A 17,555-nucleotide genomic window follows, 5' to 3' on the forward strand; every position below is an offset into this window, starting at 1 on the left:
CGTGCCCGGGCGCCGGCCGCGCTCCTTCGTGCCGGCGCAGGTACGTGCAGGCGCGCCGCACCCCTGCATGGCGGGGGGCTGCGCTGGCGCTGCCCGCCCCGCGCCCTGCCCTGCCCTGCCCGGCGTGCCGTGCCGTGCCGCGCCGCGCCGCGCCGTGCCGCACTCCGCGCTGAGCCGCCGCGGTGCAGGGAGCTGCCGCGCGCGCCGGGCTCGGCACCGTGCCCGCATGGAGCGCCGCGCCGGGCGGCGGGCCGGGAAGAAGCAGGGCCGCCGGGACATGGGGGGCACGGCGGGGGCCGCCGACCGGGTGGTGATGGTGTGCGAGGAGGTGCCCGAGGCCCCCAGCGTCAGCGGCTTCCTCTACTCCGTCCACTCCAGCCTGCGCCTCAAGGAGCTGTAGGCAGCGCGGCGGGGCGGGCGGGGGGCAGGGGCGCGGGGAGGTTGTGCCCCCCAGCTGGGCCGCGGTGGGGGCGCCGCCGGCACGGCAGCGGTGCTGGGGGAGGCGGGCGCAGACATGGGGTTGGGGGAGCCGGGCTGCCCCGTGGGGTGGGGGGCAGAGCTTAGCTCCACTGCTGCTCCTGAGCTCGGGGTGCGGAGGGCGGAGAGGGGAAGGGTGCAGGCGTGGGGGCTGTGCATGGGCCATGAGGCACCCGCTGCTCCCCGGAGCCATGCACAGGGCGCGGGGGCCCCTGCTCCCCGGAGCCAAGCATGGGGTGCGGGGTCCCTCCTGCTCCCCAGAGCTGTGTACGGAGCACAGGGTCCCCCCTGTTCCCCAGGGCTGTGCACGGAGCATGGGGTCCCCCCTGCTCCCCGGAGCCATGCACACGGCCCGGGGTCCCTCCTGCTCCCCGGGGCTGTGTATGGAGCACGGGGTCCCCCCTGCTCCCCGGGGCCATGTACGGGGCACAGGGCCTCCCCCTGCTCCCCGGGGCTGTGCATGGGCCGTGGGGCACCCGCCCCTGCTCCCCAAGGCTCGGTGTGGGGCTCCCCCCCCTTCCCGGGGCTGTGCATGGGGCAGCATGAGCTCCCCTTGTCCCCAGGTCAGGGCAAGGGATTTTTGGCTCCTGCGGTCTGTGAGAGAGGCGTTGTCTGCTCCAAGAGTCCTCGGGTCCAGCCAGGGGCGTTGTTGCCTCCCCATTTCCAAGGGTCTGGCAGGGAGGGTGGTCGCCTCCTGCAAGTGGGCACCACTGGTTTGCATGCCCTTGGTCCAGGAGAGGGGGCATTACCGGCTCCCCGCCCCGCGGTCCCTGCACAGGGGCCCCGTCTGCTCCCCGTGGTCCCTGCACGGGGGCCCCCCCAGCTCCCTGCCCTGCGGTGCCTGCACAGGGGCCCCGTCTGCTCCCCGTGGTCCCTGCACGGGGGCCCCCCCAGCTCCCTGCCCTGCGGTCCCTGCACAGGGGCCCCGTCTGCTCCCCGTGGTCCCTGCACAGGGGCCCCCCCAGCTCCCCGCCCCGCGGTCCCTGCACGGGGCCCCGTCTGCTCCCCGAGGTCCCTGCACGGGGCCCCCCCCAGCTCCCCGCCCCGTGGTCCCTGCACAGGGGCCCCGTCTGCTCCCCGTGGTCCCTGCACGGGGCCCCCCCAGCTCCCTGCCCCGTGGTCCCTGCACAGGGGCCCCGTCTGCTCCCCGTGGTCCCTGCACGGGGGCCTCCCCAGCTCCCTGCCCCACGGTCCCTGTACGGGGGCCCCGCCGGCTCCCTGCCCCACAGTCCCTGCACGGGGGCCCCGCCGGCTCCCCGCAGTCTCTGCACAGGGGCCCCGCCGGCTCCCCGCCCCACGGTCCCTGCTCGGGGGCTCCCCCCAGCTCCCTGCCCCACGGTCCCTGCATGGGGGCCCCGCCGGCTCCCTGCCCCATGGTCCCTGCATGGGGGCCCCACCGGCTCCCCGCCCCACGGTCCCTGCACGGGGGCCCCGCCGGCTCCCCGCAGTCTCTGCACAGGGGCTCCGCCGGCTCCCCGCCCCATGGTCCCTGCTCGGGGGCTCTGCTGGCTCCCTGCCCCACAGTCCCTGCACAGGGGCCCCGCCGGCTCCCTGCCCCATGGTCCCTGCATGGGGGCCCCGCCGGCTCCCCGCCCCACGGTCCCTGCACGGGGGCCCCGCCGGCTCCCTGCCCCACGGTCCCTGCACGGGGGCCCCACCGGCTCCCCGCCCCACGGTCCCTGCATGGGGGCCCCGCCGGCTCCCTGCCCGGCGGAGTGCCGTGCAGGGCGTGCTGGGCAGCAGGGCAGCCGTGATGAGCGGCTTGGAGGAGGTGCGAGCAGCACCTGGGGGAGGTGGAGCCGCCGTCCCTGAGGTTTCTCCAGCAGTCGGGGGACATCTGCCAGGCACGCGTGCCGCCGGGCAGGGACCGAGGCAGGAGCTGCCTGGGCTCCCCCAGCCCTGCCGCTGCGCCGTGGCCTGGCTGCCGCCCGCATGCTGGGGGGCGGCGGGCAGGGGGCTGCAGGGCACCCGCTCAGCCACCCCTCTGCTGCAGGCCCATGCTCATCGACATGAACAAGGTGTACCGCCAGAGCAACCTGGAGAACCTGGACCAGGCCTTCACGGTGGCGGAGCGGGACCTGGGGGTGACGCGCCTGCTGGACCCCGAAGGTAGCGCGGTGCCCTGCTCCCACCGTGGCCCCTGCCACGGGGCTGCCCCGCTGCGGGCGCCCGCCCTCACCGCCCTCCCTCGCCCTAGACGTGGACGTGCCCCAGCCGGATGAGAAGTCCATCATCACCTACGTCTCGTCGCTGTACGACGCCATGCCCCGCGTGCCCGACGTGCAGGACGGCATTAAGGCCAATGTGAGCAGGGGGCTGGGGGGCCAGGGGTGGCGGCAGCGGCGGCGCGGGGGGCCGGGCTCACGGCTCCCCTCCGCCCCAGGAGCTGCAGCTGCGCTGGCAGGAGTACTACGAGGTGGTGACGATGCTGCTGCAGTGGATTCGGCACCACACCGTCCTCTTTGAGGAGCGCCAGTTCCCCAGCAGCTACGAGGAGATTGAGGTTTGTGTGGGGCACGCGGGGTGGGGAGCCGGGGGCCGCGGCGGGGAGGGACCCTCTGAGTCACTTTTTCCGGGCGGGCTCCTCGTGAGTCACCGGTGGCCAGCACGAGCCACCCGGGCGGCCCCTTCCTTCCCGCGGGCGCCGGGTGCGGGGAGCCGCCCGGCCGGGGTGGGGGGCCGGTGCGCCGGCGTCCCCCCTGGAGCCCCGCTGCTCTCGGCAGATCCTCTGGCGCCAGTTCCTCAAGTTCAAGGAGACGGAGCTGCCGGCCAAGGAAGCTGACAAGAACCGCTCCAAGGCCATCTTCCAGTCGCTGGAGGTGAGAGGCGGCGCGGTGCGGCGCGGCACGGCGCGGCACGGCGCGGCGGCCCCAGGGCTCCCGGCAGCCGCGGCTGGGGCTCAGCCCGCCGGTGGGTCTGACGCCCCTCGCCGGATGCAGGGCGCGGTGCAGTCCGGGCAGCTGAAGGTGCCCCCCAGCTACCACCCGCTGGACGTGGAGAAGGAATGGGGCAAGCTGCACGTGGCCATCCTGGAGCGGGAGAAGCTGCTGCGGGCCGAGTTCGAGAGGTGAGTGCCGCGCGCCGGGGGCTCCCGCTGGCGCCCGCTCCCCGTTCTGGGCGGCCGGGCCGGGCCAGTACGTCCACGGCCCCCCCGCCCCGTCCCGCTCCTGATGGGAACCGCAGGGTGCATGAGTCACCGCCCGCCTCCGGGAAGGCGGTGAACCCGGCGCGCGCCAGCGCGGCGCGAGCAGAGCCGCCAGCCGCGAGCGCCGCGCGGTGCCGCAGCCGGGCGCTGGGCTGCACCGCCGGCTCCTCGCCCCGCGCTGCCGGGTGGGCTCGCGCCAGGGCGGAGGCCGCAGCCACGGCAGGGGGGGCGCAGGCAGGCGGGGGTGCCGGCCGGGAGTGCGCTGCAGCCAGGAGGGGGCAGAGGGGCTGGGCGAGCGGCAGGCGTCCTGGGCAGGGTGGGGACTGGATCCGCGCCGGGTGGGGACGGGAGGCTTGCCAGGGCGGGATGGGATCCGTGCCGGGCAGGAACAGGCTGCGTGCTGCTTGAGGATGGGATTTGTCCCAGCCCGTGGAGGGGTGGGATCTGTGCTGCAGGATAGAGTCTTTGCTTGGGCGGGGATGGGATCCGTGCCAGCGCGGGGATGGGATCCGTGCCGGTGTGGGGATGGGATCTGTGCAATGCAGCAACGGGATCCATGCAGTGCAGGGATGGGATTTTCGCCATGCAGGGCAGGAGCTGTGCAGTGCAGGGATGGGATCCGAGCCTGTGTGCCTTCCCTAACCCTGTCCTCTCCCTGCGCAGGCTGGAGCGGCTGCAGCGCATCGTCAGCAAGCTGCAGATGGAGTCGGGGCTCTGCGAGGAGCAGCTCAACCAGGCGGACACCCTGCTGCAGTCGGTGAGACGCATCTCCTGCTGCCGGGGGGGGGGTCTCCTGCGGTGCCAGCGGACCCCTGTGGCCGGCAAAGTGGCGGTCCCCTGACTGCCGTGCCCCACAGGACATCCGGCTGCTGAATGCCGGGAAGCCACCGCAGAAGGCGGCTGAGATTGAGCGGGACCTGGACAAGGCAGATGCCATGATCCGGCTGCTCTTCAACGACGTGCAGACCCTCAAGGACGGGCGGCACCCGCAAGGGGAGCAGATGTACCGCAGGTAGGGCCCCATGCCGCGCCGTGCCGCCCCGCTGCGCCACGCTCCCTCGTGCCACGGGGCCCCGCTGCGGGAGCGGGCCGTGCTGCGGCGCCCACCTGCCCTCTGCCCGCAGGGTGTACCGGCTGCACGAGCGCCTGGTGGCCATCCGCACCGAGTACAACCTGCGCATCAAGTCTGGGGCGCCGCAGATGGCCCAGACGACGGTGCCCCTGGGCCAGAGGCCCCGGCAGGACCTGGACGACGTCACGCTGCGGTACCTGCAGGACCTGCTGGCCTGGGTGGAGGAGAACCAGCGCCGGCTCAACGCGGCCGAGTGGGGCGTGGACCTGCCCACCGTGGAGTCCCACCTGGGCAGCCACCGCGGCCTCCACCAGTCCATCGAGGAGTTTCGCGCCAAGATCGAGCGGGCGCGCGCCGACGAGGTGAGCCCAGATGAGCTCCCCACCCATCCCGGGGTGGCTCGGTGCTGCCATGCTACGCTCCGGGGCCGCGGGCAGGTCCTGGATGCACCATGCAGAGCACACCCAGCGCATTGCATGTGAGCTGGTGATGCCTGCCGGGACACAGGAGATGGAGCTGGATGGGCTCTGCGGATGGCGCTGGGCTGCAGCCCCACTCTGGGTGCCCTCCAGGCACCAAGGGGCCCTAGAGAAGAGGGGCTGGAGGTCCTGGAGGCAGTAGCGAGCCGCGACACTCCCCGCGCTCATGGCACGCTCTCCCACAGGCGCAGCTCTCACCGGGGCCCCGCAATGCCTACCGCGAGTGCCTGGGCAAGCTGGACCTGCAGTACGCCAAGCTGCTGGTGAGACGGCGGGCTGTGGGTCGGGCAAGGAGACAGGGAGGTGTGCGGGGGCTGCGGGAGCTGGGGACATGGGGAGAGGGGCGCAGGAGTGGAGAGGAGGTGTATTGCAATGGAGGTGCAGGACGTGGAGGAGACGTTCTGGGATAGAGGTGCAGGGCATGGGGGAAAATGTTTTGGGTGGAGGTGGGGGTATGTGGGGGCAGATGTCCTGGGATGGAGGTGAGGGAAGATGGGAAGATGTCCCACGATGGAGGTGTGGGACACACAGAGAGATGTTTTGGGATGGAGGTGCAGGAGATAGGGGCAAGGTTTTGGGGAGCAGGGTGTGGGATGCAGCCCATTCCTGTGTCCCGTTTGCAGAACTCCTCCAAGGCTCGTCTGCGGCACCTGGAGAGCCTGCATGGCTTTGTGAGTGCTGCCACCAAGGAGCTGATGTGGCTCAACGAGAGGGAGGAGGAGGAAGTGAATTTCGACTGGAGCGACCGCAACCCCAATATGGTGGCTAAGAAGGAGAACTACTCGGTATGGCGAGACCCAGGCGTGCGGCTGCACTTGCACATGCCTGTCCTGGCACGGCCCCATCCCGCCCCATCCCTGCACATGAATTTTGGAGGTGCCTCTTGCACCCTGTAGTTGAGGATGCTCTTGGGACCCTCCACCTCTGTCTTGGCTCATGCCCTCTGCTTTAGGCTATCCCGCTGCTGTGCTGTGCTCTTTGCTGAACTGTTTGATGGCTCCAGCCCTGCTTTTTATCTCTGATCTGTAGGACTTTAGTCTGTTCTTCCTTTCTTGCTATCTGGTCATCTGAATGAAACCACATCTGCACCCCACAGCACTGAGCACGTGCCGGTCCCTTAACCCTTCTTCTGCCCTTCCTCCTGCTGCACTTGCATTTGCATTAGCATCCACATGTCCTCCAGACTGGGCTTGGTGTGTTAAAAATCTCTGCACCCCCATCCCACCCTACAGGCTTTCCACACCCCAACCTCTGTCCCCCCAATCTTTGTGCACCCCATCTCTGCATCACACCACAGAAGGCTCCTGTCACGACTGCTAGTCCTAACACAGACCCTCCTCCAAACAGCCCCTGGCAGCAGCAGACTGTCTGGGAGCGCGGGGGGGCAGGAGGATGCCTCAACCCCAGCACATGCCGTGCACTCACACACACACATGCACGCGCACACACACGCATGGGCTGTGCTGGCCCCACTTGCAGCCTGGCCAGGGTCCAGGTACTCACCTGTGCTCCCTGCCTCCATGCCAGGGGCTGATGCGGGAGCTGGAGCTGAAGGAGCGGAAAATCAAAGAGATCCAGAGCACCGGGGACCGGCTGCTGCGGGAGGAGCACCCGGGCAGGCAGACAGTGGAGGTGAGCGGGGCATGTGGGGCAGCCGTGCCGCTGGCCTGGGGGCAGCCGGCAGTGTGGGGCCATGGGGAGGGGTGCAGTGCATGGGGGCTGTGAGCAGGGCAGAGATCCCTGTTACTGGCTGCAGTGCACGGGGGCTGGGTGTAGTGCAGAGCTCACTGTTACTGGGTGCAGTGCATGGGGGCTGTGGGTCCTGGGCAGCAGGATGGGGTGACATCTCCTGTTCACAGGCCTTCCAAGCAGCTCTGCAGACGCAGTGGAGCTGGATGCTCCAGCTGTGCTGCTGCATCGAGGCCCACCTGAAGGAGAACACTGCCTACTTCCAGGTGAGGGTCGCGGCAGCAGGGCGCGCGGGTCTCCACGCCGTCCCTGCGTGCAGCCCCGTCCGGGGCCAGGGCGCGCGCCGCTGCTCACCTCCTCTCCCCGGGCTGCTCTAGTTCTTCGCCGACGTGAAGGAGGCTGAGGAGTTCCTGAGGAAGATGCAGGAGAACATGAAAAAGAAATACTCCTGCGACCGCAGCATCACGGTCACACGCCTGGAAGACCTGCTGCAGGACTCTCTTGTGAGTGTCCCCTCAAGCCTTGTGCACAGCCCCAAGGGCACCCCCCTGTGCACCCCACTGCAGCACCCTGGGGGTGACCCCTACATGTGCACCCCCTGCACAGCCCAGGGGTGACCCTCCAACATATGCACCCTACTGCATGGCCACAGGGGTGAACCTCCCACGTGTACACCCCACTGCAGCACCCCAGGGGTGACCCCTACATGTGCACCCCCCTGCACAGCCTCAGGGGTGAACCTCCCATGTGTGCACCACACTGCAGCACTCCAGGGGTGACCCCTACATGTGCACCCCCTGCACAGCCCAGGGGTGATCCTCCAACATACGCACCCTACTGCACAGCCCCACGGGTGAACCTCCCATGTGTGCACCCCACTGCAGCACCCCAGGGGTGACCCCTACATGTGCACCCCACTGCACAGCCTCAGGGGTGACCCTCCAACATGTGCACCCCACTGTAGGGCTCTGGGCTGATCCTCTGCACGTGCATCCCTGCCCCCTGCATGCCCCCTGCCCCATGGCTGGCTACCCCTACAACTTCCCTTCCCTTCTGTGGGGCACGGCCCCTGCCGAGAGGCCTGGGCTGAGCCCCCTGCGGTCCCACTCGTGAAGCCCCCCCTCATGTGCCCCCACAGGACCAGAAGGAGCAGCTGGCCGAGTACCAGGGGCACCTGGCCGGGCTGGCCAAGCGGGCCCAAGCTGTGGTGCAGCTGAAGCCGCGCAGCCCCGCCACCCCGCTCAAGGGTCGGCTGCCCATCCAGGCCGTCTGCGACTACAAGCAAATGGAGGTGCGAGTGCAGCGTGGGGAGGGATGGGACGGGATGGGGCTGCCGGGGGTGGCAGGCCCACAGGGCGCAGGACCCCGCAGGCTCAGCTGCCCTCGCGCTCCCCCCCAGATCACGGTGCACAAGAACGACGAGTGCACCCTGCTCAGCAATGCCCAGCCCTACAAGTGGAAGGTGCTCAGCGCTGCTGGCAGCGAGTCCATCGTGCCCTCTGTGTGCTTCCTAGTGCCCCCGCCCAACCGGGAGGCGCTGGATGCTGTGCACAGGTGAGTGTGAGCACGTGTGTGCAGCAGTCAGGACCAGGCTCATCCCCAGGCTCCGCTGCCCCGTCCTCATCTCCCTGCTGCCCCCATGTGCTGCTGTGGGTGGGGTCCCGTGTGGGGCCAGCCCTGCCAGGCTCCCCGCTTTCTTCATCTCCCCATCCGTCTCCCTGCTCACGCTGCCTCTCCCCAGGCTGGAGTCCACCCATCAGCACCTCCTCACGCTCTGGCACCAGCTGCATGTGGACATGAAGAGCCTCCTGTCCTGGCAGTACCTCATCCGGGACATCCAGCAGATCCAGTCCTGGTCGCACATCACGGTGAGTCTGGCTCTGCCCGGCACACGGCCCCGGGGTGCGGGAGCGGGCGCTTTGCATGGGGCTGATGGCACGCGCCGCCTCCCCAGTTCCGCACCATGCAGGTGGATGAGTACCGGCAGATCCTGCGCAGCCTGGAGATGCACTACCAGGATTTCATGCGTGACAGCCAGGACTCACAGAGCTTCCAGCCCGATGACCGGCTGCACATGGAGCGCGAGTACAACGCCTGCACCCAGAAGTACGAGCTGCTGCTGCGCAGCCAGGAGAAAGGTGAGCAGCGGCCCTGCAGCTCCCGAGCCTGCTGCACCTGCCGGGGAGCCTCCAGGAGCATGTCCCCTGCACTGCACGCCCTGGGTGTTGGGTAGCAGCAAGTCCCAGACGCAGCCCAGGTGGTCTGGAGCTGCAGCTGCGCAGCCAGGGACCGTCTGTGCCCTGGGCTGGCGGGCAAGCAGGGCTGCGTGCCAATGCTGTGCTCTGCCTAGGACCACTCTGCGGCAGGGCGATGCCTGTGGGATGGGTGACCTTGTGCATCCCTCTTCTGCATGGGCTGTGCTGCTGCCCCATTCCCTGGCATGGTGCCTCCCCCTCTGGCCCCAGAGACACGGGCAGGGGCAACCCGAACAGGCTGTTCGCAGGGCACTCGCTAACCCAGCCCCGGTGTCCCTGCAGGAGAGCAGGATGAGTCCCTGTGCAAGAACTACATCTCCCAGCTGAAGGACATCCGGCTGCAGCTGGAGGGCTGCGAGACCCGCACCATCCACAAGATTCGCCTGCCCCTCGACAAAGACCCAGTCAAGGAGTGCGCCCAGCGCATTTCCGAGCAGCAGGTATCAGCACACACACGAACATGCATGTACAGGCATGCAGTGCACGCACACGGGGGCTTCGGAAACCAGACCACGGCTGGTATCTGTCTACCTATGCCTGCAGCTGTGGACAGCAACCCCCTTTGCCATTATCTGCTCAGCTCCTTGTCCTGGGTACTGCAGGGCAGCTGGAGACTGCTCACCTCATTGCAGTGGTGTGGTCTGATTTGGAGTCAGCTCTCTGTGATCCCTGCAGCTGGAGCTAGCAAGCTGCTTCCAACAGGCCTGGTTGGCAGGATGTTGCATGTAGCATGACGTTGACATAGGAGATCGGCCCTAGGCTAGGCGAGGGGCAGGGCTCAACTGCAAACTGCAGCTGGCTGGAGCCAGGCACAGAGGTTGTGTAGGGCAGCACATGGAGTAATGGACTGTCCTTTCCTGCAGCAAATCCACCTAGAACTGGAGGGCATCAAGAAGAACTTGGACAAGGTCAGCGAGAAGACAGAGAAGGTGCTGGCCCAGCCAGAGCAGGCCAGCTCAGCCCCTGTCTTGCGCTCGGAGCTGGAAATCACCCTGCAGAAGATGGACCAGGTGTACAGCCTCTCCAGCATCTACTTGGAGAAGTGAGTGCCCAAGCCCTGTGTGATTCCATGCTGTGTCCTGTGGTTGTCCAGGGTGGAGGACAAAATGCTGCATTAACTAGGGTGAACTCAGTGCAACCAGGGATGGGCTTGAAGGTCTGGAGGTTGCTGAATGTATCTTAGTGTCTTTCCTTTCCTGCAGATTCCCTGCCTGCTCCCTTCTCACCCCTCATATGTTGGACAGCACCTTGCTGTCTGCTTGAGCTCTGGGCACTGACTGAGTCTTTCTCCTTCTTCCATAGGCTGAAGACCATCAACCTGGTGATCCGTAGCACACAGGGAGCAGAGGAGCTGGTCAAGAAGTATGAGGACCAGCTGAAGAATGTGCAGACTGTGCCTTCCGACCTCAAGGAGCTGGAAGACAGCAAGGCTGAGCTGAAGGTAACATCTGGGGCTGGGCAGCACCACACCAGGAGCATGCCAGGTGGGCAGCCAGGGCTGAGTCAAGACCTGGGGCTGACCTGTGCTCTGTCCTGCAGCGGCTGCGTGCTCAGGTGGAGGGTCATCAGCCCCTCTTCAACACCCTGGAAACTGACCTGAGCAAGGCCAAGGACGTCAATGAACGGATGGTGAGGGGCCACAGCGAGCGAGATGTGGACCTGGACCGTTACCGGGAGAAAGTCCAGCAGTTGCTGGAGCGCTGGCAGGCCATCCTGACCCAAATCGACCTGCGCCAACGTGAGCTGGATCAGCTGGGCCGCCAGCTGCGGTACTACCGCGAGAGCTGTGATGGGCTGCTCCAGTGGATCCAGGATGCCAAGCAGCGGCAGGAGAAAATTCAGGCGGTGCCCATCACAGACAGCAAGACTGTGCGGGAGCAGCTCCTGCAGGAGAAGGTAATGCCCATGGCAAGGCGAGGACAGGTTGTCATGACCGGTGCTGTAGCAGGGCGGTGGCAAGTGTGGGGCTCTCGCTCACAGCCTCTGTGTTTCCCCAGAAACTTTTGGAAGAGTGCGATCGCAATAAGGAGAAGGTGGAGGAGTGCCAGCGGTATGCCAAGCAGTACATAGATGCCATCAAGGTATGCCCACTTCTGTGTGTGGCTGCACGGGGTTGGCCTCCTGGGTAGCAGCCTGGGGAGAGCTGGGGCAGATGTGGGACTGGGGAGAGGCAGTCTGGTGCCAAAGGCCATGGGGAATTTGCTGGGTCTGGGGGTAGGAAGGCAGCAGGAATGGGCCCCAGAGCATCTACATGCCACAGCTTGCTGATGATGCCTCTCTTGGCAGGATTATGAGTTGCAGCTGGTAACCTTCAAGGCACAGGTGGAGCCAGTGGCATCTCCTGCCAAGAAGCCCAAAGTGCAGTCTGCATCTGACAGCATCATCCAGGAGGTGAGGTGGAGAACCCTTGAGTACATGGGCCTGAGATTCCCCAGGCAGGTCCCTGACAGTGGAACTTGAGGTGACCAAGTCTGGGGAGCTCACCTGTATTAGAAGCAGCACACTGCAGCTCTTCCCCAGATTGGTGGGCTTGTGGAGGGGCTGCCATGCTGTCTTGCCCTCAGGCTGGCCACACTAGTGCTTCGGTGCCAGGAGGCAACTGGGCTGGGTCCTGGCAACCAGCAGGTGGGGAGGAGGTGGCTGTGGGCATGCTCCTTGCTGACCCGTGCCATTTCCATAAGGAAAAACCTTTTTTACTCTAAGGGTAACAGAGCACTGGAGCAGGTTGCCCAGAGATATTGTGGAGTCTCCATTCTTGGAGATATTCAGAAGCCATCTGGGTATGGTCTTGGACAACCTGTTGTAGTGACCCTGCTTGAGCAGGGGGGTTGGACTAGGTGATCTCCAGAGGTCCTTTCCAACCACAACCATTTTGTGATTCTGTGATTGTGATGACAGTATGTGGACTTGCGGACGCGGTACAGCGAGCTGACCACTCTCACCAGCCAGTACATCAAGTTCATCACGGAGACTCTGCGGCGGCTGGAGGAGGAGGAGGTAGGGCAGCGTAGGGGCACACGGGGTGGCATGACTCCGGCTGCATTTTCTCTTCTTCATAACAACGGGGAACATTGTTCATGATGACTACCAGCCCCCCATCACTAACGCTGGCCCATGGCCTCTAACCTTGCTCTGGTCTGGGCTTCCGGGACCGAAGCTTTTGGCTCTGGGTGCAGCAAATTTTCAAGCAGAGAGGGCTATCTGGGCCCAGCTGGGGTGGTATGCAGAACTGGCTACTCGGAACTGCTGGGGCCACCAGGGCTCTGGTGTGACTGGTGTTAGGAGGCACTTCCCAGATACACGTAGCGCAGTCAGCGTCTGCCTTCAGCATGAAGCTGTGCTCGGGCACCGCGGGACCTGGACTCCTCGGTTGTTCTGTCTTGGTAACCTTTCTAACTCTTGGTTTCTGCCCTTGGAAGTCAAGCCGCTTTGCCAGTGCTTTGTCTTGGGGGATGTTTGTGTTGGTGGGGATCTAATGGAGGGTAAAAAACCAGGATGACTCTGGCATCCCTGCACCAGGTACTCACTCTGCGCATGCCCCCCTCCTCACAGCACCCCTCCGCCTCACCACTTGGCCGCAAGCAGCCTGCGCACCCAGTACCTGCTCACTGCACCCCGCTTCCCGGCAGCAAGCAGGGCGCGCCGTCCCCAGGGCACCCTCTGGCCTCGCCTCGCCTCTCTTCTCCTCTCGTGGCATTTGCTGTACCTTTTGGGGTGGCATGAGGGGACTGTCAATCCATCGGGAATGGGGGTCGAGCTCACCCCACCCATGTGCTGTCTATTGGTGCCCAAAAGCTCTGGAAGCACCTCAGGGGCTTCCTGAGTCAGGGCCTTGCACGGGGTGTGCACTCGCCTCGCTCATGGTGCATGCGGCACAAGTGCTCTGCGACATGGGCCGATGGGAGGCTGCAGCTGCTTCCTCCGCTCCTTGGAGAGATGCACGAGCAATGTCAGCTGCTCGGTCTGCTGGCTCTGCAGAGAGCTGGGGCAGGGAGGCATTCACAGTGTCCCCAAGACATCCCTGCTTCTGGCTGTAGACAGTCAGCTCACCTGGGTTGTCTGGAGCTGGACAGTGAGGCATTTGGACCCAGCCAGGGCAGTACAGATTGGAGGTTGGATTGCTCTCCACATCGTCAAGGCTTTCCCAGCAGGGAAAGGTCCACCTGGCACTTCCCCCAACACCTGCTCTTTTCTATCCTGTTGTATCTTGGTGCTCTGGCTGGGTTTCTCGTGTCCCCACGGTGATGGCTCTCTGCACTGGTCCCTCTTGCACAGGGAACCCTGGAGAGAGCAAGATGAGGCTGCCTTTTGCAGGAAAGCATGTGCACGGGGCTGGGGCAGGAGCTCTCCCCAGATTGCAGTGGGCACGGTGGTGGTGTGCAAGCTGCTAGCATCCATCTCCATTGCCTCAGGCTTTGCTGGCACTCCATTCCTTGTTTGTGGTACGTGGGTCATCCTGCTTCTTGCACTGCTGTCTTGGTCCCGTCACCTGTCTCCCTGAGCTGTGCTGAGATACAGTAGTTGTGTGTCTCCTGTCTGCTATACGTCTTCTGGAAGCTGGTGTCACCACCTTTAGCTCGTGGGGAGACCCAGGGATCCGAAGCCATTCCATGCACATCCTCCAGCCCCTCTGCCCTGGACCATCTCGTGTCTCGGTGACGTGGTTGTAGTTGGCGTTTATGCCATGGCTCGGTTGTATTCGTGATTTCTCTTTCTCCCTTTTCTGTTTTCTCTGCACTCTCTTTCCCCTCCAGAAAGCAGCCGAGAAGCTGAAGGAGGAGGAGAGGAAGCGGCTGGCGGAGGTGGAGGCCCAGCTGGAGAAGCAGAGGCAGCTGGCTGAGGCCCACGCCAAAGCCAAGGCGCAGGCAGAGGCAGAGGCGCGGGAGCTACAGCTCCGCATGCAGGAGGAGGTCACTCGGCGGGAGGTGGTGGCCGTGGATGCCGAGCAGCAGAAGCAGAACATCCAGCAGGAGCTGATGCAGCTGCGGCAGAACTCTGACCACCAGATTAAGTCTAAGGTCAAACTCATTGAGGAGGCTGAGTACAACCGCAAGAAGGTGGAGGAGGAGATCCGCCTCATCCGCCTCCAGCTGGAGAGCACTGAGAAGCAGCGGGCCAGCGCTGAGACGGAGCTGCAGGAGCTGCGGGCGCGTGCTGAGGATGCTGAGCGGCAGAAGAAGCAGGCGCAGGAAGAGGCTGAGCGCCTGCGCCGGCAGGTCAAGGATGAGAGCCAGAAGAAGCGGGAGGCGGAGGAAGAGCTGAAGCGCAAGGTACAGGCCGAGAAAGATGCAGCCCGGGAGAAGCAGAAGGCGATGGCAGACCTGGAGAAGCTGCGGCTGCAGGCAGAGGAGGCCGAGCGGCGGATGCGACAGGCGGAGCTGGAGAAAGAGCGGCAGATCCAGGTGGCACAGGAGGTGGCCCAGCGGAGTGCCGAGGCCGAGCTGCAGAGCAAGCGCCTGTCCTTTGCAGAGAAGACAGCGCAGCTGGAGCTGTCCCTGCAGCAGGAGCACATCACCGTGGCCCACCTGCAGGAGGAGGCCGAGCGGCTGAAGAAGCAGCAGCTGGAGGCCGAGCAATCACGGGAGGAGGCTGAGAAGGAGCTGGAGCGGTGGCGGCAGAAAGCCAACGAGGCACTGCGTCTGCGGCTGCAAGCCGAGGAGGTGGCCCACAAGAAAACGCTGGCCCAGGAGGAGGCAGAGAAGCAGAAGGAGGATGCAGAGCGGGAGGCCCGCAAGCGCGCTAAGGCTGAGGAGTCAGCCCTGCGGCAGAAGGAGCTGGCGGAGGAGGAGCTGGAGAAGCAGCGGCAATTGGCAGAGGGCACAGCCCAGCAGAAGTTTGCGGCGGAGCAGGAGCTGATCCGCCTGAAGGCAGAGATGGAGAACGGGGAGCAACAGCGCCTGCTCCTTGAGGAGGAGCTCTTCCGTCTGAAGAACGAGGTGAGCGAGGCCATCCAGAAGAGGAAGGAGGTGGAGGAGGAGCTGGCCAAGCTGCGGGCCGAGATGGAGGTCCTGCTGGAGAGCAAGGCCAAGACGGAGGAGGAGTCGCGCTCCACCAGCGAGAAATCCAAGCAGCGCCTGGAGGCCGAGGCCAGCAAGCTGCGGGAGCTGGCTGAGGAGGCTGCCCGGCTGCGAGCCCTCTCAGAGGAGGCCAAGAGGCAGCGGCAGTTGGCAGAGGAGGAGGCCAGCCGACAGCGGGCCGAGGCTGAACGCATCCTCAAGGAGAAGCTGGCAGCCATCAACGAGGCATCGCGTCTAAAGGCAGAGGCGGAAATTGCCCTGAAGGAGAAGGAGGCAGAAAATGAGCGGCTGCGGCGGCTGGCAGAGGACGAGGCCTACCAGCGCAAGCTGCTGGAGGAGCAGGCTGCCCAGCACAAGCAGGACATTGAGGAGAAGATCGCCCTGCTGAAGCGGTCATCGGAGAGCGAGCTGGAGCGGCAGAAGGGCATTGTGGATGACACGCTGAAGCAGCGGCGCCTTATCGAGGAGGAGATCCGCCTGCTGAAGATCAACTTTGAGAAGGCATCAGCGGGCAAGGCAGACTTGGAGCAGGAGCTGAGCCGCATCCGCAGCGAGGCAGAGGAGGTCCAGCGCATCCGGGAGCAGGCTGAGCGGGAAGCCGAGCGGCAGCGGGCCCTGGCGCTGGAGGAAGAGAGCCGACGGAGGGAGGCCGAGGAGAAGGTGCGGAACATCGTGGCGGCTGAACAGGAGGCTGCGCGGCAGCGGCGGCTGGCCCTGGAGGAGGTGGAACGCCTGAAGGCCACAGTGGAGGAGGCTAAGCGGCAGAAGGAGCTGGCAGAGAAGGAGTCAGAACGGCAGATCCAGCTGGCGCAGGAGGCAGCCCAAAAGCGCATTGCAGCGGAGGAGAAGGCCCACCTGGCTGCCGTGCAGCAGAAGGAGCAGGAGCTGCTGCAGACACGGCGTCAGGAGCAGAGCATGCTTGACCGGCTGCGGGAGGAGGCCGAGAGGGCCAAGCGGGCCGCAGAGGAGGCTGAGTTTGCACGCAGCAAGGCTGAGCAGGATGCCAGCCTCTCTCGGCAGCGAGTGGAGGAGGCCGAGCGGCTGAAGCAGCGGGCAGAGGAGGAGGCGCAGGCCAAGGCGCAGGCCCAGGAGGATGCAGAGAAGCTGCGTAAGGAGGCTGAGCTGGAGGCGGCAAAGCGGGCCCAGGCAGAGCAGGCAGCCCTGCGGCAGAAGCAACTGGCAGATGCGGAGATGGAGAAGCACAAGAAGTTTGCGGAGCAGACACTGCGGCAGAAGGCGCAGGTGGAGCAGGAGCTGACCAAGGTGAAGCTGCAGCTGGAGGAGACAGACCATCAGAAGGGCATCCTGGACGAGGAGCTGCAGCGGCTGAAGGAGGAGGTGACAGATGCCATCAGGCAGAAGGCCCAGGTGGAGGAGGAGCTCTTCAAGGTCCGGGTGCAGATGGAGGAGCTGGCAAAGCTGAAGAGCCGAATTGAGGAAGAGAACAAAGCACTAATCCTCAAGGACAAGGACAACACACAGAAGTTCTTGGCAGAGGAAGCTGAGAAGATGAAGCAGGTAGCAGAGGAGGCTGCACGGCTCAGCGTGGAGGCCCAGGAGGCTGCCCGCATGCGGAAGCTGGCTGAGGATGACCTGGCACAGCAGCGGGCATTGGCAGAGAAGATGTTGAAGGAGAAGATGCAAGCGGTGCAGGAGGCCACACGGCTGAAGGCCGAGGCAGAAGTACTGCAGAAGCAGAAGGACCTGGCGCAAGAGCATGCCAAACGGCTGCAGGAGGACAAAGAGCAGATGCAGCAGCGGCTGGCTGAGGAGACTGAGGGCTTCCAGAAAACCCTGGAGGCTGAGCGCCGACGGCAGCTGGAGATCACTGCTGAGGCCGAGCGCCTCAAGCTGCATGTGGCGGAGATGAGCATGGCTCAGGCCAAGGCTGAGGAGGAGGCCAAGCGGTTCAAGAAGCAGGCAGAGGAGATCAGTGGGAGGCTGCACGAGACTGAGCTGGCCACACAGGAGAAGATGACACTAGTGCACACCCTGGAGATACAGCGACAGCAGAGCGACCAGGATGCAGAGAAACTGCGGAGGGCCATTGCTGACCTGGAGAAGGAGAAGGAGAAGCTGAAGCAGGAGGCGGCCTTGCTGCAGCAGAAGGCGGAGGAGGTACTGGGTTACGGGTCCCCCTTAGTGGTGATGGTATGCAGGGAGACCTCTCCTCTTCCCGGCAGCCATGCAGGCAGCTGGCCAGGCTCACACAAGGCTGGCCAGGGTCCAGGAGCTGCACTCGGCATTCACTGACTACCATCGCCGCAACACAGGCTGGTGCCTCTGTCCCTGGGTGTGTGCACAGCGCTGGAGGCGAGTGCTGCATCTTGCGGACATGGGAAAGGAGTGGGCTACTTATACCGTCCAGGAGATGGAGGCATCACTGAGGCTCCCCGCCCCAGTGTCTGGCCCCCCTCGATG

The 17,555-nt window shown here is 65.4% G+C and overlaps 1 protein-coding gene across 10 annotated transcripts in view; it reads left to right on the top strand.

The window, feature by feature from the left end:
* Positions 1–17,555, top strand: part of PLEC (plectin) — a 63,240-nt gene that overhangs the window by 37,580 nt on the left and 8,105 nt on the right. For all 10 annotated transcript variants that reach the window (XM_062570775.1, XM_062570777.1, XM_062570774.1 and 7 more), the window contains 25 exons: positions 2,471–2,586; positions 2,675–2,781; positions 2,861–2,980; positions 3,201–3,296; positions 3,417–3,544; positions 4,286–4,379; positions 4,480–4,634; positions 4,747–5,056; positions 5,359–5,436; positions 5,797–5,958; positions 6,701–6,805; positions 7,033–7,128; positions 7,240–7,365; positions 8,001–8,153; positions 8,262–8,416; positions 8,604–8,730; positions 8,817–9,000; positions 9,400–9,557; positions 9,981–10,159; positions 10,420–10,558; positions 10,657–11,013; positions 11,115–11,198; positions 11,404–11,508; positions 12,016–12,114; positions 13,872–17,252. In XM_062570775.1, coding sequence (XP_062426759.1) covers positions 2,471–2,586; positions 2,675–2,781; positions 2,861–2,980; positions 3,201–3,296; positions 3,417–3,544; positions 4,286–4,379; positions 4,480–4,634; positions 4,747–5,056; positions 5,359–5,436; positions 5,797–5,958; positions 6,701–6,805; positions 7,033–7,128; positions 7,240–7,365; positions 8,001–8,153; positions 8,262–8,416; positions 8,604–8,730; positions 8,817–9,000; positions 9,400–9,557; positions 9,981–10,159; positions 10,420–10,558; positions 10,657–11,013; positions 11,115–11,198; positions 11,404–11,508; positions 12,016–12,114; positions 13,872–17,252 — 6,814 coding nt within the window. The remainder of the gene's footprint in view (positions 1–2,470; positions 2,587–2,674; positions 2,782–2,860; positions 2,981–3,200; positions 3,297–3,416; positions 3,545–4,285; positions 4,380–4,479; positions 4,635–4,746; positions 5,057–5,358; positions 5,437–5,796; positions 5,959–6,700; positions 6,806–7,032; positions 7,129–7,239; positions 7,366–8,000; positions 8,154–8,261; positions 8,417–8,603; positions 8,731–8,816; positions 9,001–9,399; positions 9,558–9,980; positions 10,160–10,419; positions 10,559–10,656; positions 11,014–11,114; positions 11,199–11,403; positions 11,509–12,015; positions 12,115–13,871; positions 17,253–17,555) is intronic.

This window comes from Rhea pennata, chromosome 2, assembly GCF_028389875.1.
Source record: "Rhea pennata isolate bPtePen1 chromosome 2, bPtePen1.pri, whole genome shotgun sequence".
Taxonomy (NCBI): domain Eukaryota; kingdom Metazoa; phylum Chordata; class Aves; order Rheiformes; family Rheidae; genus Rhea; species Rhea pennata.